The sequence below is a fragment of the Gasterosteus aculeatus genome, chromosome 16, assembly GCF_964276395.1.
Source record: "Gasterosteus aculeatus chromosome 16, fGasAcu3.hap1.1, whole genome shotgun sequence".
Taxonomy (NCBI): Eukaryota; Metazoa; Chordata; class Actinopteri; order Perciformes; family Gasterosteidae; genus Gasterosteus; species Gasterosteus aculeatus.
This window is the reverse complement of record NC_135704.1, coordinates 8,242,308-8,264,424: the sequence shown is the minus strand read 5'-3', so window position 1 is coordinate 8,264,424 and position 22,117 is coordinate 8,242,308. Positions and strand designations below refer to the sequence as shown.

The 22,117-nt window shown below is 43.2% G+C and overlaps 1 protein-coding gene across 1 annotated transcript; it reads left to right on the top strand.

Annotated features, from left to right (window-relative positions):
* Positions 1–6,949: 6,949 nt before the first annotated feature.
* Positions 6,950–16,034, top strand: sik1 (salt-inducible kinase 1). Its single transcript, XM_040202302.2, has 14 exons — positions 6,950–7,459; positions 7,910–8,102; positions 8,191–8,307; positions 10,696–10,759; positions 10,854–11,015; positions 11,284–11,408; positions 11,505–11,628; positions 11,723–11,943; positions 12,050–12,199; positions 12,310–12,420; positions 12,550–12,775; positions 12,868–13,122; positions 13,247–13,436; positions 13,540–16,034. The coding sequence occupies exons 2-14, from the start codon at positions 7,950–7,952 to the stop codon at positions 14,024–14,026; spliced, it is 2,385 nt and encodes a 794-aa protein (XP_040058236.1). The 5' UTR covers positions 6,950–7,459; positions 7,910–7,949; the 3' UTR covers positions 14,027–16,034.
* The last annotated feature ends 6,083 nt before the right edge of the window (positions 16,035–22,117 follow it).

Sequence of the window (22,117 nt, the reverse complement as noted above, 5' to 3'; positions counted from 1 at the left end):
CTCTTTTCATAATGTTAAAATTCAAAACTCAGCTGTTGACTTAGTAAAATATAAATGCTATGCTAAGAGTTTGTCAGACACATTTAACGTGGGTGCACACACCTGTTAACATTCATCACGAAGGGGACGTTGCATTGTCGTGAGTTTTTTGGGGAACAAAATGGAGCAAATGCTTGGCTTGTATTATTTGTGTACAACAGTCCAATTATCAAGTCTGCAATATGTGTTTTGCTCAAGGTGAAACATTACCATTTACTCCGTATGCAATCTGGCCCGGCCTACAATTTGCTTTGCCTTCTGTCTGAACAGCCATTCACTGGAAACATTTATTATCCAAGACCAAAATGTATCTAACCCTGACCATTCAATAACCTTAACTAGAAACCAAGTCATAATTGTGAAGATGATTTCCATTGTGGGGACCTTGGCACAGTTTGTCCTCAAAAAGGGAAGCAGTACCTGCAGTGTTGAAAGGAACAACATGAGTGATGCACTTCTACGCAGCACTGCATGATGGTGTTTTTAGAACATTATGTTCTTCACTATTTGGTACAGTTCCATCTTCTCAAACACAAGAATCTAACCATGCATTGCAAAATGAATTTAAAAAAACAACAACTTCCAGCTCTGCAGGAAGCTGGACGACAAATAAAAAAAAAAGTCTGTAATTCCCTGTATATATATTGCGCATGTCGACATATACTTTTGTTTACATCCTAGTAGTTAATTAGGGAAGAAGTAAGAAGAACTTATTTTATTGGGCCCCAGACCACCTCACAACTCATCCTACAAATCACGAGGACTGACCTTTTGACCCCAGCTCTAGCTTTCCTTTTTTGGTTTTGGTGCAGGAGAGGATCCCTTCCCCTCTCTCGGCCACCCAGCTTAGTGTCTCTTAATCCACGCTTAGCTGCTCTTTTCTCTGGCAGATGTCTCTCAAACCCTTTACCCCCATGTCAAAAAAACCATTAGGTTTCACTCAGCCACGGAGATGTTGTAGGTTAGCCCGACGACATTAAGTAAAGAAAATTAACAAGTCATCCACTAACTTTGCCCTCTGTAAACATACATGTTTCTACACTTCCTCTGACGAGTCAAGGATGTTGTCCATCTTTAGGGGCCCAGCTGAGAGACCATATGGACATTGAGTGGCATGATCAGGAGGACAGGATGCCAGTAACACCTGGGGGGATAACTCATTTCAATGTGGGCATTTTCCCCCCCATCTGGACTCAATGTCACATTCTGGTCCACCACTACAAGCAAAGACTGGTCCAGAATACAATCATTTGTTCACATGCAGTTATTTCCAATCCCCAGTAATCTGACACGGTCAGCCCCTTAACCCCCACCCCCCACTCCCTCCTACATCCTGCAGTCTGGTGTAGCTGATGACTTTATTTGTTTTATACATGATTTAATCATGTCCTGCCTTTCTGCACATTTTTCCATTGTCCCATTTATCAAATCCATTTCATCATGAGATGCTCAATTCGGTAAATCCCTTGTCGTTTCATATTTTGTCTGTGTGTGTGTGTGTGTGTGTGTGTGTGTGTGTGTGTGTGTGTGTGTGGATGGAGTGTAAAGACAAAGAAAAGTGACCCAGACTTTTCTTTAAATTAAGAAATCATTTATAGCAATCTTTATAGCAGTTGAAAAAGAGCACTCACAGCTGGCCTCATTCTTATAATTTTCCTTGCCGCTCCCTCTGTTTTTCTACCCTTTGTGTCTTTGTTTAATTTCCTCCTTTACTCATTGTTTTTTGTCTTTTAAATTTCATCAATTCATTGAGCATATCTATAATAATCTATTATTCAATTAATTCCCCTTGTCAGGACTATCACCTTTCTTGGTACCCCACATCCCCTTCCCCTGCCCCCCTCAGCTCTGAATAATAAGCTGAGCCATTGTATGACGCACATGGCTCTGTCTCCTGAGGGGCTTTTGCGCACACAAGCATTCATAAAGGCTCTATGCAGCACCGTGTGCAGAAACAGGCGGTGGCCAGGTATTTACATCTTCAGATAACCGACACCACTGTATCAGCGGCTGTGCTGATAGGAGGTAACAATACATGGTGCATTCTTTAGCAGAAAATGCCTTTGTTTCTGTTTACACGGTGATTATAAAAACAGATTGCATTGCTACCAGGGGCATTAAATGACATTGCATACGAAGATGGTCTTACTCTGTGTCTTTGGATGACCTGTTTGCCTTAAAGCCAAAAGAAACACTATATATTTAACACCAATCTCTCAGCATATTGTTACAGAAAAAGCAGATGTATCAACAAAACAATAGCAAAATGGCTGCAAAGCCACCATCACAAATCAAATCTAACACTAAAATAAAAAGAGACATTCAATTGTTACTTGCATACCAATTGCCAGCTCACAGACAAACCAGAAAAAAACTATATGGCAAATTTATTTTTACTAAGCAGCGTTTCTCCACTACACAATAATACAATGTTTTCTTTGTTAAAATGGCATCGAACTAACCAGTTAGGGGATTCTAGTTTGTTGTTTTGAATGAAAAAGAAACAAGGTTACCCATTTGCATGTTGTGCTTCCTGAGTGGAAAGGTTGTGAAAATCAGTGACATAAATCAAGCCTCTTTTCCAGCGTTCTGCCCCCCTAAGGGCCTGTCCCACTAAACTGCTGCTGTGGAAAAGCAACTAAATAATCAGTGTACCATATGTGTATTTCCACAACCGCACAACACTGTGCCTATTCCTTGTCATTAGATGGATCCTTTTCCAGTTCAACTTCCAGCGACTTTATTGTCCCACCTCACACAATGATTTATGGGAATTGAAAACACAAGCCCCTAAGTAAGTAAAACGTGTGTGAGAAACACACTGAGATTGTTTGCGTGAGAAGTGCTGTTGCTGGACCTCCTGGATGACAGGCTGACGCACAAGCTCATGAGGACGGCCAACGTCAACAAGCAAAGACTGACCAGTGTTAATTACCAAAGAAGAATGCTATCACTGTCTGTCCACGGGACACAACGAGACCGATTAATTCGAGCTTTTTGCAAAATTGTCAGAGTGCATAAACTGAAATGGCTTAATAAATGGCGTGATGTCAGTGGGTGGAACACCTCGGGTAGCCACCCGGTGCCGTGTACTGATAAAGAGCTGCAAATAGATGCAAATATCACAATTTAATAAAAACAAAGCAAGAGCTTTTATAAACAGAGCCACCTCCTTCATAAAATCTCACACACATTACACTTTCAGAACAGGAAGCTCTGCATCATTACCTCGCAGCACACCCGGTATGAACTGGCTTAGCTGTGTTTCACTAATGTGTGTTGAATATAAGCTTGATGGGTGTTTCTGCGGTGATTATGAAAGCTGGTCTCAGTAGCCGAGAAGCTGCGTTACAGATTGGAAACGAATGTAGGAGGCAGCTATTGAGAACCATTGGAGGGAGCAAAAGGGGAGGAAGCAAAAGGGGAGGAAGCGAAAGGGGAGTGAGCCGCGAGAAAATGCAAACAATCAGGACGGCAACATTTAGGGAGATGTCGACTCGGCACCGCCATATTTGCATGTACGTCATTCGTGCATTATGTTCATTTTTTCTACGTCAGGCTTAAGTGAAGAACGTATCTGTATATTTAATCACGTAAACAAGTATACATAACGAGACGAATACAGGTGAAGTCACAATTAGATGTTGATTGAACATTTATACCATATTTCACCAGAATTTGTCGCTGTGAATTTTTTCAATCTTCATGTTTAACTGGTATGATGTTTACCGTCTTTTCTTAATTTCTTTCAGCGTGCCACCAAGCTGAGATTTGCAGTAAACATAAAGTATAAGTGAGTATTTGTTCATAATTATTAGTTGTAGTTTGTGTACCACATGTCAAAAAGTATGTATTAAATGTTAATATAATATAACGTACTGAAGGTTTTAGGCTAAGACATTATATGAGTCAGTCGTAACTCATCAAAGAGCCGTGCTGACGCTTTGCTGAGTCGAGGTCAGGCTCGACAGATGTTCTCTGGAAGTCACCGTGTCACACTTGGTGTTGAGATGTGCAGCACGGAGGTCACTGCAGTCAGCGGAGAGAAGTCTTACATACATGCAACAATGAGACAACATTGATCCTCCAGCTGAACAGAAACACTTTATACACAGCACAGGTTAATAAAGGCTTTCAGTCGTAGTTTGACACAAGTATGACATTTTCTTGTTTACGACGTTCAATCTTCAATGTTCAATCTTGTTATGTTGCCTTTAAAGGATTTCTGCTGTCTTGTGATTCTGACCTTGAAATCCCATTGGACCTTCATACGTGTTGTCTGAAAAGCCTGGGGAAATGTGAACTTAATTAGATCTGATAGTTAGACATAATTACATGACACCAGAATGTTTTGATGTCTACCTTGAAGGAACGTTCCTGCCATAATTGTTGTATTTGATGATGTGGACAGCAGCCAGTGAGCACTGGTGAAATATCTCAGCATGCTTGTGCAAGCAACAAGTCCAGGAGAGAATCCTGACTAATTCCACCCTGTCATACACCCCCTGTTTACCGTCAGTCTGCACGGGAACGTGTGATTCCTCAAAACTCAAGTAAGAACTAAAAGAGGAAGTACCTCCCTGAGTAGACCTTGGTGCACCCACATTTGATAAAAAGCTAACAAGAAGCACAAGATAAAAGGAGCAAAGTTGCATGTGGCTTTTTCTTTGCGTATGAATGTGCAACGAAACATGCCCGATGAGTCACCTTCTTTTAGTAAACACTGATAACTCCTGAGAACAAAACAAGCTCAATCGTGCATATTTGTATATATCATTTATTTGCAGATACTCTTAACATGACTGATAATGGGAATTTTGTCTTTTGTTTCCTACACACACAGAAAATACTTGAACCGTCACCGCTTGTGTTTGGCAAGTGCTCAATGTCCTCATGTCTACAAGTTGTGCCTGTGAGACTGGTTTGAGCTGAATGCGGTTTGGCCAATGCTTAACATATTCACACACGTCTCAAGGGCATAAAAAAAATGAAATAAAAAACATCAAAATATCTACATATCTACATATCGTCTGGTTTGGTGATACAAACTACCATCGCTCTTGACCCCACATTGAAATAAATTCAATTCATTTTATTTTGTATAGTCCAAAGTCGCAAATTACAAATTTGCCTCAGAGGGTTTTTCAGTCTGTACACAAGCAACATCCTCCGCCCCAAAACCCTCACATCGGCAAACTCCCCCAAAAAGGTAAAAGCCCTTTGATGGGAAAAAGAAACCTTAGGAGAAACCTTACATCCCTCTTCCGAGATGGACAGACTGCAATGGATGTCATGTGTGTGTGCAGAATAGACACCGCAAAAGATGTACAACACATTCAATTCATACGACAGAAATGATTCAAATACTGCGAGTAGTAACACCAGTCGTTACACCATCTACACCTATACCTGTAGGTGTAGATGGTGTAACCGCCATCCACAGGAACCTGTAGGAAACCACAAAGACTTCAGGAAAGAAGCAAAGTGGGTAATGTGGGTGTATGATGACAGTAATAGTAATGTGGTTAATATTCATAATAAAAATGGTGGCACATGTCAGCAGGTCCATGGCAGGAGACATGAACAGGCTGTTGACAGTAATAGTAATGGGAATAATAATGGTGTTAGAAGCGGTACGTGTCAGTAAGGCCAGGCAGGAGGCAAGACGAGAGTCCAGACGGAACCACGATCAATACGGAACAATGCGAGGCACAAGACCTCTGGGGGAGAAGTTGAATTAGTGATGTGCATTATTGAGAGAGAATGAGAGACAGAGACAGAGGTGCTCGGTGCGTCCTAAGAAGTGCCCTGGCAGTCTAGGCCTATAGCAGCTTATCTAAGGGCGGGTCCAGGCTAACCTGAGCCAGCACTAACTATAAGCGTGATCAAAGAGGAAAGTCTTAAGCTTTATCTTAAATGAGCTCACTGTGTCTGCCTCCCCAACTGAAAGTGGAAATTGGTTCCACAAACTGGCAAGTGCCTTGTAGGTGAGAAGAATTCTGAGTTTTAATATCACTAAGACATTCTTGACGTCTAACAAGCTGGTCGGTCTGGTCTGGCTTGATCAACAGATACAACTGAGTATCGTCTGCACAAATATGGAAGTTGATGCATTGCCAACTAAGGATGTTGTCACAAGTCTTTTGTATGAAACCTATAAGAATCGCACTTAAGGAGAATTGTGGAGCACGAGCAGCTGCTGCTCAGTACTTATGTTATGCAAAGATATATTGTGTATGGATTTAATCTTTTAAAGTTATTTTTTCTTTGTTACTTGGGATTACTAACACAAAATATTCAGTTAAGTCTCATCTGGGTCATATTGCGTGACCTTTCAGCTGAAACATTTTGTATGCAATTTGCATTCCGTTAACATCTCAGACTGTGGGAGGGGCCGATCTGTCTCTCTACTGACGATTTTTGGTATTCACACACACTTTCTGCCACAGACAATCTCCAACGTTGGCCAGATAATTCCACCAATTTTGTATTGCCTTTTCACTGAATACAGAGTACATTTACTTTGTTGAGAGTTTGGTAATATGATTATTTTTCACATAAAATACAATATAATAGTAACGGAAATGGACAGAGTGGAAAGGATCCATAACTTATAATCAGACAAATAAGATATGAATATGCAGCACGTATCCATTTTCCATAAAAAATCGAGCTGGATATAATAGAATAAGATATCATTTAATAAAATCGATTAAATAAACACTTGAATGTGTTTTATGCTACAATAATGAGTATGAGTTCCTTCTATTATTTTTCAGGTGGAACCAAGTTTTTTTTTTTTTTTTAAGCGTTTAAAAAAAAAAAAAACCCTAACTGAGAATCACCAGTTGCTTCCTGTTCCTGTTTCACGCGCGCGGTGCGAAATGAGAGCGAGGCAGAAGCCCGGCAGAGGGAAACATCACGTGGTGTCACATCTCTACGACTGACGTCACCGTCCTCATCTCCAAGCAACCCCTCCATCAGCACGCACGTCACCGTGTGCCCGAGCCGCGCGGTTGCCCGGCAACCCGTGCCTTGCGCTCGGGCCCGGCCTTGCCTTGCCTTGCACCCAGCTCGGAGCTCTGACGCGGGTGTGACGTTAATAAGGTGGGTATCAATTTGTTATGGCGGCGGAGGGAGGAGGAGGGGGGAGGCGGAGGAGGAGTTCCCCCTGTGAGTGCCGAAGCCCTGCGCTCTGCATTCCGGCGGAGCGCTCAGCCACACACCGGCCGCAGCCGAGTCCCGGGCCCAAAGACTTGTAAGAAAAAAAAGTCGAATTATAAGAGGCGAAAGAAAAAGTTTATTATTGCGCGTTTTCTACATCCATTTCCTACTTTTCGCCGCTGTGGTTGTGGAATGGTTTACGTCTCTTCTGAGAGCCGCCTGGACTGCGAGAGAAGGTTGTTGTCCGTTTATTAAGGTAAGACGAGACTCTTCTCTCCATTGGACTCGCCTCACTACCTCACGTTTTCCTCGCTGTAATCTTGTAATTTTCTTACACAATCCAAAGACACGTGTTTTAGTTTCGTATGAAACCAAAACCACTACTAATAAACATATATTTCTAATTTGACTAACCACAATTCACTCATCATTCTCATTGAATTGGATCTATGGGACTGATATTAGAGAAACATGCCCGTATCAATTTATTTTTGCCGTATTAGGAATTTCAATTTTGACCGTATGACTGTGAAGAAAATGTTGATAGTATCTCACTGACTCCCGACCAGTGCGCTTAAATTAATTTGTTGTACTTCGTTGATTTGGACAACAAAAAACCTTAAAATTATTTTGTAAAAAAGTAAAATCTTTGAATATGCAGTGTAATGAAGAGCACTGAAATACAGGGTTGCCTTTGTCTCTGCAGGTAGCAGCCTTATACTTTCCCTCCTGACCGTGGCTGCAACATGGTGATCATGACCGAGAACAGCCGGGGGGCTCAATCCAGCGCTGCCCAGGGAAGACCCCTGCAGGTCGGGTTTTATGAGATCATCCGCACCCTGGGGAAGGGAAACTTTGCCGTGGTGAAACTGGCCAAACATAAAGTCACTAAAACTCAGGTCAGCAGCGCTCCTCCAAATTCGGTGGCTGTATTTACACATTATCAAAGCTGCATGATTCTAATTTATTCCAATTTTTCATTTTCAGGTGGCGATTAAGATCATCGACAAGACCAGACTGAACCCCTCCAACTTGGAAAAAATTTACAGAGAGGTGCAGATTATGAAGCTGCTAAACCACCCCCATATCATCAAACTCTACCAGGTGTGTATTATCTTTCGCGTCTGCGTGCAGAAAGGCGTGTGCGTGCATCATTGACTTATCCATCCTGAAATACATCGTCCACTGTGAATGCTGGTTGTGTGACGGCTCAAAGTTCAGCAACGCATGCATGAATACGAAAGTGTAAAATGCAATGGTGTGGGAAGCTTTGCAAAATGGGTGCTTATGTATTACCCTCATTTACTACTGTGGTGCTGACCATTGTGCCTCGTTATTGTTGAAATGTGGATTCTGATCTGCAAAATAAGGTGCTTTTGTTATCTGATGGTTTTGGATTAGCTTGTCGGGAGCCGGTGACTCTTTAGAGCACATTGAATCAGCACAACGGCATTAGTGCAATCCCTTTTGACCTCCCCCTGTGTGTGTCTGCATGTGCCTGTACGTGTGTGTGTGTGTGTCAAAGAGATACACTGAGAATAATCATGACCACCACGTCGGTGCTACGCACGAGGTGTTTTCAGTTGTAAACCAGTGGAGGTGATGGTAGATATGGTGAATGCAGAGAAGGGTCCGGAGGCTTCTGCTTAAACAAACAGGTGTCCAAAGGTCTCACCGTTGAGCCAATTAGCATCTGTTAAAGCTACGTGCAACGTGTCCGCACGGCACGTGAACGCGCCACATAGCGCTGCTTTACTTCTAATCATATTGAAGACTTAGTCGGGGAATCCGCTTTTTTTCCCTCTGCTGGCTTTCCCGGCATTGTGGCAGGCGTCTGTCAAGAGACAAACGTTCACCCACGCAAAGAAAAACACACAGAGGCCGCTGTGCCGTTTCCCTGCTGTTGAGAGATTACTTCATGTCAGTCATTAAGCAGTCAATCAGTATTTATTACGAAATGATCTGTCTTGGCTAAAACAATAAAAGCATGGTATTATTGTTTTCTTTCTTTCATAAAAGGCCTTCACAATAAGACAATTGAAGTAGTGACCAATTGACCGAAACTGGGAGATAAAAATGGGGAAACCTTCCCTTTGTCCGGCTCCACAATTGTAAGGATTTGATTCTTTCCTTCGCCTTATGTGAGCGTTAATCAGGAATCAGGAAACATTTGTTGCCAAAATATGTCAAACATACAAGGCATTTATCTTCGGAGCTAATGCTTTAGGAAATTAAACTGGATTAGCATTTTTAATAAAGGTTTAATAGAGTCTAGTGGTTATAATAACAATACATGTTAAATAACATCAAGAAACCTATTCAACCTATTTTGAAGATGAAATGAATACAGTTGCATTATTATCGGCCATGTGCTGTTGAAGATGGAATGACAGCTCTGATGTGCGACATGGATGACCCCTTTCTGTGCTGCATGTGATGCATTCTGCATCTTTTTTTCCGTGCCCTTGGGTTGGCGGGAGCGATGCTGGTCAGATGGCTCAATGATCGTCTAGGACCTGTGACCTGATAAATTAGCCGCTCCTTCTATTCTCTCATGAGAGTAGAATGTTATTTGTCAAGGACCATTGAGGCCTTTTTTTCTGCCTCTCTTTGACCTTGCATCAATCATACACTCCCCTCTAAATGTAAGATTTCAGATATGTCAGACTAAATTACAAGAAATGTGTGCGATACAAGACATCTGAAATATTTGCACCCAATGGAAAGCAGCTGCCATCCAACACAGAGTCTTCGCTTTGAATATTTCTCTCAGTCGTCTTTTAGCACCAACAACCGTAGAGCTACTTCGTGGAAAATGAATGGACATTCGTCCTAAAGGCTTAATCTTGCTCGGGGATTGGCTTAAGGGTCCTTGACGTGCTGTGCCTGTTCTCGAGAGCTGTGACGTCAGCTGCACCTCAAGGTGACAGAGCCCCGGGGAGCTGCTCCGTCCCTCTGATAAAGACGGCTCGCCGCTCGGACGGGACAGTGTGTTGAATCCTCCTCCTCTCGGCTTTCTAAAGGGGCTGTTGGACAAAATGAATTAAACTCCAACATTCAGTGGAATTTAGTGATATTTAATTTAATTTCAGACAGGGCTTTGTCGTATGACGAGCTGCTTTTCTGCTCAACTACGGCGTCCCTGAGGGCTCACTTGGGAAATTAAAGCTTTCTATGAGCTCTAAGAGAAGGATTGGGAATTGGGCGTCTTTCTCAAGTGATTGAAACTATGGTTTTTATGATACACTCATTCAAAGAGATAATCTGTTGCCAACTAGCCAGTCTTAGGAATAACATATATATACATTTCTAATGATTTGTCTGTGTATGAATGTATTTACCCTTCTGGGGATGTGGTATAAAATGTCTCACGGCAAGAGATGCCTGAAGCAGGCTGAACCAGAGGACATGGGGACGGAACAGGTTTTTCCCTTCATGTTCACCAGCCGCTAATAACACTTCAACTTTTCTTCCCTCTCTTGTATCTCTTAGGTAATGGAGACCACAGACATGCTGTACATTGTGACCGAGTATGCGAAGAACGGAGAAATGTTTGGTGAGTTAAGCTTTTTCAAATATGTTTTTTTGCACTTTTAAAATGACTGTAAGCCAAATTTCGACTTGAACTAAAGTATCCCTCATCCCTCCAGACCACCTGACCACAAATGGCCGTATGAGTGAAGATGAGGCGCGAAAGAAGTTTTGGCAGATTCTTACAGCAGTGGACTACTGCCACCAACACCACATTGTTCACCGCGACCTAAAAACAGAGAACCTGTTGCTGGATGCCAACATGAACATCAAACTGGCTGGTAGGTCCGCGGTTAGCAATGCTTTAAATCTGACACCCTATCTTTGAACCCTGCTGCTGTTTTGCATTCTTGTTGATTTCCCCTCTTGAGGAAGTAGTAAACATTTCTGAATCAAGTGATTGTTCTGGAAAGACTAGACGTTTTATGAATTGTGAATGCTCAATACGATCTCGTATGAGACACTGAAAGACGCCCTGAGCTCCTCATTGAAGAAAAAAAACATACGAGTTTGAATTAATGTTGTGTGTCTCTTCCTGTGTACGTACAGACTTTGGATTTGGAAACTTCTACAATGCAGGGGAGCCTCTGTCCACATGGTGTGGCAGCCCGCCTTACGCTGCCCCCGAAGTGTTTGAAGGGAAAGAGTACGAAGGGCCGCAGCTGGACATTTGGGTAAGCTTGCAGAATGAGAATATTGGCAGAATTATTCAATCCAGCATTAATTTTCTTCTTATGTTAATATTCTCCTTTTTGCTATTTTATTTACAGAGTCTGGGAGTGGTACTTTATGTTCTTGTCTGTGGCTCTTTTCCATTTGATGGACCCGGCCTTCCTGCACTCAGACAAAGAGTCACTGAGGGACGATTCAGAATCCCTTTCTTTATGTCTCAAGGTATAACGGCAACAGCAGCGCAAAAGAAATAGCGCTAATTCTGAAATCTGCCTGAATCAAAATCCCAAACTAAACGTTCCATTTCCTCCTCCAGACTGTGAAAACCTAATCCGTAAGATGCTGGTGGTGGACCCGGCCAGGAGGATCAGCGTGGCCCAGATCAAACAGCACCGTTGGATGCTGGCAGACCCAACAGCCGCCCGCCAGACCCTGAGCCATTCCCTGACGGAGTACAACTCCAACCTCGGGGACTACAGTGAACCAGTGCTGGGCATCATGAGCACGCTGGGCATCAACCGCCAGAAGACGATCGAGGTGACTGAACGTGGCGTTTTAGCACTTTGTGAGCGGTTCTGGGAGACTCACACTGTGCCCCAAGGAGAGGAAACACCACTAATCTGCTGCGTCTTCTTTTCCCCAGTCTCTACAGAGCAGCAGCTATAATCACTTCTCTGCAATCTACTACCTGCTGCTGGAGAGAGTGAGAGAGCATCGCAACCAACAGCTGAGCCGCCAGTGTGGGACCTGGAGCCAGAGACCCAGGAGCTCCTCCGACACCACCGGCCCAGAGGTAAGCGCCTCAGCTGCGTGTATTGAGTGTAAAATGATACCTAGAACCGACGTAACATGCGGCTTTACGCTTGAGTTCTAAAACGTGGCGTGCTGTCTGCTGGCTTCTAGGTGATCATGGAGTCCACCGACAGCTTTAGGAGCACAGCATTTTCCATTCCGGCCAAAAGCACTCCTCAAGTGTACCCGGAGATGGAGTACGACCAAAGTGGCTTGTTCCAGGTAATTGCCGATTAGACACCATTAAGCAGCTCAGACGTTGGGAGGCTTCACCCTCTGCCCCTGTCTACTGATAATGCAAATACTGCGCCTGTCAATGAGTGGCTGACAGTCCAACTCCTCCCGTTTCAGCGCGTGGTGTTTCCAGCGGAGGCCAGTCTGAACAGACTGCTGTGGAACCGCTCCATCTCACCCAACAGCCTGCTGGAGACCAGCATCAGCGAAGAAGTGCGACCCCGGGACCTGGAGGAGGAGGAGGTAACGCAGACTCCCGGGCCTCTTCTCCCTCCCACCACCACCTCCCGCAGACACACCCTGGCCGAGGTGTCGGCCCGTTTCCACCAATGCAGCCCCCCATGTAAGAATGTGATCTCATAGCGGTCAGTCCACGCAGCGGTCAGTCCTTTCGCGCATGCAGAGTTGTAATGTCCTCTCTTCTCCCTTCTGTAGGTATTGTGGTCTGTCCCTCAGATGGCGCCTCTTCTGACGGCTGTCTGAAGTCCTCATCCAGTGCAGTTCCCACTTTGCGGGAGGCTCGGGGGGAGATGTCAACCCTTCTGGCCTCTGGGAATAAGAGTGGCGCTCTGCTGCCTGCTGGAGCTCCCCTGACCGTCTCCTCCCACCTCCTGCCCCAGGGCCAGGCCTGCCTGCCAGCTGCCAGCTTCCAGGAAGGCCGCAGAGCCTCTGACACCTCCCTCACACAAGGTACAGGAGCACTAACAACAAGATTTGTTTACGCACTCAGCTGATTTAAAAAAGAAAAAAAAAGAAGGTGTCACGTTATCAGATCAGAGGACGGTTGTGTAACTCTCTCACATGTCTTTCCCAGGCCTTAAAGCTTTCCGCCAGCAGCTGAGGAAAAACACACGTACTAAAGGGCTCCTGGGATTAAATAAGATTAAGGGTCTGACGAGGCAGGTATTTCCTCCACTCTCCAGTACACGTGGCAGCCGAGGCGCAGCGGGTCCAGCTCACTGCGAGCACCGCAGCATGCTGGAGGAGGTGCTGCACCAGCAAAGGTGAGACACCTGCCAGTTATTTCATACAAGCGTTCTGTTACCTCTAATATATCTGATATCTTGATGCAAATATAGCGAGTCTGATCTTTGGTGTGTTTTCCAGGATGCTACAGATCCAGCACCAACCTCAGCCTCAGATCAAAGCTGTTCACACAGGACCAACACAAAATCCCCTGCTCTTTCTGGCCCAGCAGCAGTCACCCTCTCCTCCACCTTCTACGGCCTTCGCTTCCCCCTCCATGTTTGACACGGCCGTCTCCTCCGCCCTGCCCTCTCAGCAAGCTTCGCTGGGTTTATCGCACGTCGCCTGGAAAACCCTCAAGACCTCCTCCTCCGGCGGCTCCTCATCCCCCTCGTGCTGCTACGCCTCCTCTCTGTCCCCCGTGGCCTCCGCCGCTTACCTTCTAGAGGCTCGTCTGCACATCAGCCAGCAAACACAACCTCAGCCCCCCATCATCCTCCAACAGCAGCCCCAGTCGGCAGCACGAGGCACCTTCCCCATCCTGTCTAAACCGGCATTGTGGAGCACAAGCTCGGCCTCCGGCACCGACCCGGACATGCAGCTCAGTAGCTGTGTGATGGTGAAATGAAGGCACCAGCTATTTGTTCTGTCCGCGGGAAGAAAGAATCTTGATGCTGAGCTGAGAAGAAAAGAGCAAAATTCAGGAGGAAGAACAAAAAGCGAAGCGCAAGCGACAAAAGTACACTTTGTTCAACAACATGCGGTACACATACGAGAATGTGTCCCCACCACGTATGTATGTTGTGTGCTCTTTTGATATAATAAGCTATAGACTAAGCAATAACCAAACTCTGGACTCCAGAGGAGCAATAACAGACCTAAAACTCTCATTAGCTGACCTGAATGAGAGCTGAAACTAGCCGATACAATTATTGCTCACGTTTGTATTATGTCGAAGTCCATTTTATGGTTTTGTTGAATACAGGAAGCCTCCCTTTTTCCTCATTATATTTTAGACACGTATTGTGTCATTTCCTGTACTCAATGTTTTTCACCTCATTGGACAAAGGACCAACATTTCAATTTTCTTTTTTCCACTTTGTCCGCCTTTGAAAGACATTTCTCTGTAGCAGTGCAATGGACATCCAATACAATGCCCTAAGCTTCACTGAAGGACTTGATATGTATTGAAACTGTGATTATTTGTTTTGCTATTGTAGCTACGCAACTGCTGCTTTTACCTCAAGTAGCTGCTACATCCTTATCAGCCAAAACGGAAGGAAGATGGTGTCTGGTTGAGTAAAGCACAACAGGGACATCACCTTACACTTGTGGATACAAAGACCGTATTCCCTTCGTTTGATGAGCACCTTCAAGTAAGATGATGTTTCTACCTCCGCAGGAGCAAGTACTTGGGAAGCTGTAAAAAAAAAATATTCGCTGAACAAAAAGTGTTCAATACCAGAATATCGGAGGACTGTCAATTTGGACAAAACAAAGACTGGGAACCGTGCAATATTTCATATTGAAATACAGAAGGAGGATGGGGATCTGCATAGGATGGTCAAAATGTACATTTTCGTTGTGTTATTCCTTTTTGGTTTGCTGTGCTAGCTGACTTTAACAGGTACTAGATATATAACATATTGCTTGATGCTGTAAAATTGATAGAAACACTTAAGGCATTTCAAAATGCTGTTTCTTCACACAGTATGCTTATAGTTATTTAACTGAAAGGAAGAATCTGGGTTTACCAAAGAGCGAACAGCACAAGAGATGGCGATCCATCACAGATACACTACTGACTTTTCACTTTGAATGCGTCCTCAAAATGTAGCGTGGTGGTTAGCAAGCATATATCCTAAATTATCTCCTTAGCTTTAGCTTTGAGAAAACGCCCGCTTCCATCAAATGCTGATATTGTTGACATTTCTAGCTTTTACTATCAGGACCGTAGTCGTGTTCCTTTTTTTTTTTTACTTTTCTAGAAAAAAAGAAGAAAAAAGAAAAATAAATCCAAACATAGCAATATACCACGTTGTGCTGGAAGTTGAACTTTCTTTAGTTGTCCATAATTATAAATGATCTACAACAAGCTGGTTTATTAGTGCACTCTAACTCAGAGAACATACTCGAGAGCTGCAATAGATGTGTAATAAATAGTTGCAAGCTCAATTAGTTAGTTCAATTGGTTTGTTTTTGCACTCCCTCCCAACACTTGTGCCTTTGAATAAACTCATGGTCAGAGGTCTACAGCTCCGATACGCGGAAGAACGAAAGTTCAATATCTACTCTGAACTCTCTCTATCTTCCCTGTCTGACCTTTGAACGATCCGTGGAGACAGAAGCACTTTATTAAAAAATGTTTCCCATGATGAAAGAACTTCACAAAACACACTTTTTGCAAATGTGTAAGATGACCTTTTTTGATGAACTATTTCTTTTTTTTCTTTATCTGATTTGTCATTTAAATTGTGTGAGTGTTTTTATCTATGTATTTGTGTGTGTGTGTGTGTGTGTGTCTGATTGTGTGTGATTGTGTGAAGGGAAGAAGGAAAGGAAAGAAAAAGATTGTTGAACCAAGAAGGATTGTTTATTTATGTGGCTATTTATTTAAATAAAGTTCACTTCCTAAACTCGGTTTGAATGTTTTATGATCATAACCTTACTGATATTAACTGTACAAAACTTCACTGCACTTTTACAACTCGTTTTTTACAGTTGATGAATTTAGTCAAGTTGAAGATTCATCAACTGTAGTACTTCTAATATGTATATATGCTGGAAAACTGCTTACATTATTAGACTTTTAATCTAATCATCTATGCTTTATATATGTCTTTCTGATTATCATTTACAACCTTATTATTTTCATTGCACACTCATCTTTTAGCACAACCATGCATCTTTCCACGAATATTAAAAAAGCTTGTGATAAATACAACGCTTTAATCTTTAAATGTAATGATCCGTATGATGAAATGCTGTGATTTCATTCTGCAGCATGTCTAAAATAATGATACTTTCTATTACTGAATACTTGTAATAAATCTGGTGCAGCCAAACTTTAGGTCGTATCTCAAATACTGTTTTATTTATCATAAAATCCTTTGATGGCAGCTTGATTAAGTTTGAGTTATACTATTTTGTACAGATGTTATAATTTATCCATCGACAACTGACACAATGACAGTGAGAAAATACTTCTGGACAACGCAGAAATGGGTGCATTAGCTTCTTAACAACCCTTAATCCCCTTTCACTTACTGATGACGTGGCAAACTGTTGATGCGCTGGCACCCAACGAGACATGCAGAGTGATGATGCATTGGACCCCGAGGTCCCTCCTGCGGGTCATAAAGCTGAGAGCGGACAGTTTGTCTGCATCAAACCACCCGTGAGCCACATGCCGCCTCGCCATCTCCGTTTCAACACCTGCAGCGAGACTATTCCACACCTACATGTGCTGATAGATTTAACGTACGACTTGACATTTGGCGTTTGACCCCCCAGGCAGCTGCTCCTGAGGGTTCGCTGCAAAAGGAACGCCACGCATTCGACATGCAGTCAGCCAAAACAAACCAGTCATCAGCCGCGGCCTGCTGCGGACGTGACCTTGAATTAACGAACAAGCTGTTCTGCAAATCGTTCTCAACAGCACTCGGTGGCCGTCTGATTCATGTTTGTGGAAAAACTCACCGACAACCTTCCGCTCGCGGTGTTGACATAAAACAGAAAAGCGGAATGTGTACACCTGAGACACAGAAGCTCGGATTCTTCTTTCTAACAATTATTTACTGTGAATAGTCTACTTCCTCTTTATTTGTTCCTTTACAAAATTCACCCAGTTTCCATCCACCTCAGCAGAAGTAACGACAGCTTCTTACGGAGCTCCACTCCGGAAAGGACAGGACTGACATGTCAGCTGATATCGCAGATAAGTCAGTGTAGGTACACAGTGAATACTTGACATGGACTAATAACAAATGCCAAAGATATATGTGAGGTAACTCTGGTGTTCTTATTGCTCATCATCGTAGTAAAAGAGTAATGGTGCGTCTTCGTAAGTGTCTAGTTGTTTTAACTTGTCGAAATATGAAACAGCAAAAGCAGTAAAGAAGAAGAAGAAGTATTTGGTAGGTTTCGACTGGACTAGTTTGCGCGTTAATGTGGCTTGGATGGCGCTATCCTCTCTCTCTCTCTCACACACATACACAAACAAACACAGGAAGTGACAAGAATCCAATGTTACACACAGCGACAGCGCGCCGCAAAACATTCAAATAACCGGCTTATCAAAAGTGACGTTCATTGCGTGAATTGTAAAAATAATTTCCCTCCTCAGGGACCAGCTACAGATTACAAATGAACTCAACGTCTGATGACAAAAGAGAGGTTTAGACCTGCCGTGTAAATGTTGTATCGGTCACGGGAACTATTTTCGTGGCACAGATAGTGAACACACGAACTCCACTGGCCTGAACAGAAACACATGAGAAATATTCTCGGGGAGCCTTTGTGGGGGGCTTCTTGGGTTCCTCTGCTCAATGAGTTCAGCACTCTCCTAATTGTGTGTAAGTGAGTGAGAAACAGCACACTTGCGTCGCTGCCATTTTTCGAGCTCTCTGGCTGGATGACGGGTGTGAACACCAGAGGATTTGTGAACCGTCAGGAGGTTCAGAGCAAAGCAAATAAATAACTTTTGGAAGTGCAGGATAGAACTCATCTAAGAGAACCCTGCTACGAACATCTGCGAACCAAAATATATTATTTGCTAAAATAATTCAATCGATCTATTGATACAGGTGCGACTTGCTCCATTGCCTTGTTCCCAATGACTGTAATAAAACTGACTCGCCTGAAGCTCGTCGCTGGAGGGGAAGAATAACAAGGACGAGGAGAGCCTGGACATGCTGGTGATCACACGGCAGCACACAGAAATGTCATGTGTTTCATAAGTTGAGAAACATCTCAACTAATTCTAACTATTAGGTTTTCTTCACTCTATCATCTGGTCAGGTGTTTGAGCGCAACTTGATGCAGAAATGTTACACTGTGAGTTATTTTGCGTTCACTTGTTGATGATGAACACGATGAGTGGCTCATTTTGGGAGTAGGCGCTGGTTAAGCCTGAACTTTATATGCACACACCCGGAATTAGAGCATATAGTTGGGCAGCACCAGGATGATTCATATGGAAGACAAAACTTGAGTGAGTAAGTAAACTTGAGCTCAGTTTCAAGGCACCGTGCCATGTGGGTATAAACTAAAATGTAGCTCAAAACTGCATTTGCTTGGATTCCACAACAGGAGTGTAACCAGGTATGACACTAATGGTGCTTGAGAAATAAACTGTAATGGAAAATGTAAACTGCTTGAAACTGCAGATCCTGTTTGACTTTAAATGTTCTCATCATCAGGTTTAGAACAACGAGAAGCTTAAATGTTTGTATGACTCAATGAAACAAATTGGGAACATTCTCATGCTCCATTTATGTCACACTGCACATTATGTTAATGTTCTCACATTGTTCCTGCACCACCCAGGACTTTTAATTTGGAGGCTCATACATCAGCACAAGACTGGTGTGGCACTGCAACAGAGAGATTAAAGGGAAGCGCCGAACACACACATGCACAAACACACACACACAGAGTGTCAGCTGTGGCAGCTATGACGCACTTTGGGCTCTGTTAATATTGTACAGCTGGCTTAAGCTTGTGTGTGAGCATTCCATTACAGGCCTTACATTCCATTGCTCTCTCAGCTCCCCCAGCGGTGTGTGTGTGTGTGTGTGTGTGTGTGTGTGTGTGTGTGTGTGTGTGTGTGTGTGTGTGTGCTGAATTACACACCCAACTTCTGTCTCTAACAAAAGAAATAGCCGAGCCAACAATGCATCAAACAAGTATTGTCTTCAGTTAATGCATCACATCTTTCAGAAGCAAGCAGGGGGACAACGCTTGCAATTGTCTTTGCGTCAACAATTCCCACAGTAAGACAAACACGTGTTTTGTTTAGCCTGCTATGTCCACTACAGTTGACCCAGCAGACGCGTTAAAGGTTTTATTGCATTTTTATTATATAATATACATATGTATCAATTCTCATATATAGTATGACAGTTTTAGCTAAAAACGGCTCATTTGTTTTGTATTTTCATGAATTGTTTTGTCTTTTTCTTTTGGGGACCAAAACGCAATCAAATACTGCAGAATGTCTGATGATCATTCCACACAGTCAACTAGTGAACTCGAGAAACATGCAAACAAAGAATGGTGACGAGTACAGTCTTACATCAACGCAGCCGCAGAGTCTGCTTACAATAAACACTCTTAAATTGCCTAAATGCAAATCAAATGCTTGTTTTTACAGCCCCAAGACCTCAATCTGCTATTATTTCCTTTGCAATATCTCTAACTGATATAACTGAAATCTGCGAAATATGGTCAAACCTACAGTAACCTATGAGAAAAGACTTAGCAGGCTTAAATGCAATTATAATGTGTGTGTTAACCATGTTTTATTTATTTTTTTAAACATCTTATACGCATTTCTCCCAAAGATTAGCCAGAAACCATTACTGCAGCTTCTTGACAGACTACAGAGAGACCTTCCCACGGCTCTCTTCCAAAAATGGAGTGAGATTTGGCTGAGATATCATGTGATGAGCTTCCCTTTTCTATCTTTGCAAAAGCCTCTTTGTTTTCCAAGCTCAGAGTGTTTAACTTCTCTCCCCACAGACACTGTAAGGGAATATGAGGAAGAATGCTCAGGGAAAGGAGGAGTCACAGTGCCTCGCTTCACCGCGTGGTTGAATCATGACACGGCCGTGTCAGAAGTTGTGTCTCCGTGGAAACTTGAAGGACTTGAAGTCAGATGGTAGGTGCGTCACTGAGCCTGACTCCGAGGCCGCCAGCTCCTCTTTCATTGGGCTTGTGACACCAGAGACAGTGCTGCTGCTTTGTTGCTACATGGCCACATGTTGCAGGTAGGTATCGGAGGCATCACGGGTATCAGTAGTGGTCGGGAGTCACCGGCTGCCTCTGGCTCCTTCCTATGTAACAAAGATAACCTTTAGTTATCAGGACTTATCTAGGAAAACCCTCCAGATACAACGGCTGCCGGTGATAAGGCTTCAATGACCTCTTTAACCCTTGTATGGGTAATTTCTAACTTGTATTATATGAAATAGCCCTCAAGATTACAAAAAGAAAACCTCGTTATTTCCTATTTCATATTTTTCCTCTGTCCGCTGCAATTTTGCATCAGGACAGAACTTGAACTGAATGACCCGAGGAAATAAAATAGATTACATTTAAAGACAAAAACTACTAAAAATAATGACATCAAAGGAGGATTTAAACTTAGCTTAGTATTTAACTTTCAGTGATTCAGATTTTAAATTTCATTCCAAAAAGGCAGAGTGGATAAATACTTTGTTACTACATCAAACAACAATACAATGAAAGATTCTGAAGATGAAATACTGGCATTGAGTAAGAATAATGCACAATGCGCTCATATGATAACACACTGAAATGTACACACACACGTCATCAGCCTCATTGTTGTAATACAGCATTTTTCGCATCCAACATTAGTAACAAACCCATCTGCATTTGTTTTTTCTGCAGTTTCTATATGGGAACCTGTGCCTAATGTGGCTTGCTGTTTAATCTGTGTCACCTCTCTGTCTGTCTTTCTGACCGTCACCTCGCCGGCCTGCAGGGGACACATTAAGTCATCAGCCTGCACTGACGTCAGCTACTCCAGCTCCACAATACAGCCAACAGTCTGCAAGATGTTTACGAGTCTGTCTTTCATTACTCGGAACGGTTGGTTATACAACATGCAGAGAGGCAGACAGAGAGAGAGAGCATGCAAGCTTGTCTAAGTGGGTCATGTGTGTTTGCACAACTGCACAGAGGGCAGGGAAGTGGGTTGAGTGTGAGGTCACGGGTTGGCTTCGGCAGCACACGTTTGAGACAAGTAACATTTTGATCCGGCCCAGTAGTCATGAGGCCCTATGGAACTTGTCGAGGCGTCTTGTCACGCGTTTCCAGGCGCTGCTGCACAAAGTTGTTGCATGACCTCAAGTTAAATGACAGGAACAAGCAATTCGTTCAGAGGAAGTGAGCGCACATCCTGTTTACGTCATGGTCTCGTGTTCATTTCTTGGCGTTTCACTGAGGGGGAAATAACTATATGTTAGTTTACTACTCAGCGCATAAACACTTTTGGAAAATGACGCCGACAAAACAGACAAGGAAGTCGAGGGAATTCATCATGGAGTTGATTCAGTATTTCCGAGGACGTTTCGCTCCTGGAAATAAACGCCGACAGTAACAAAGCGGGGCTGGCAGCAGCTCTCAGGGGGAAGTGAGCGGGAAAACCCTTCTCTCTGTGTGACAGCGTCGAGACATTGACGTAAGACATGAATAAAACAGATGGGAGGACAAGGCTCCTGAGTCTGCATCTCTGCCATCATCTGCTGCAGACACATGATAAAATACCTTTAAAACACCACACATTTACTTACTCATTTACAATCAAAGAGCTACTCAGATCCTTTACTCAAGTCGTGTAAAGTATTGTTAGTAAAGTGCACTTAAAATATGACACGTGAAAGTACTTTACAGTAAAATGGTCCCACAATTTTTCTACGATGGATAATGTTTTGGGATTATTATAACTGCATAATAATGATTAATATGAATG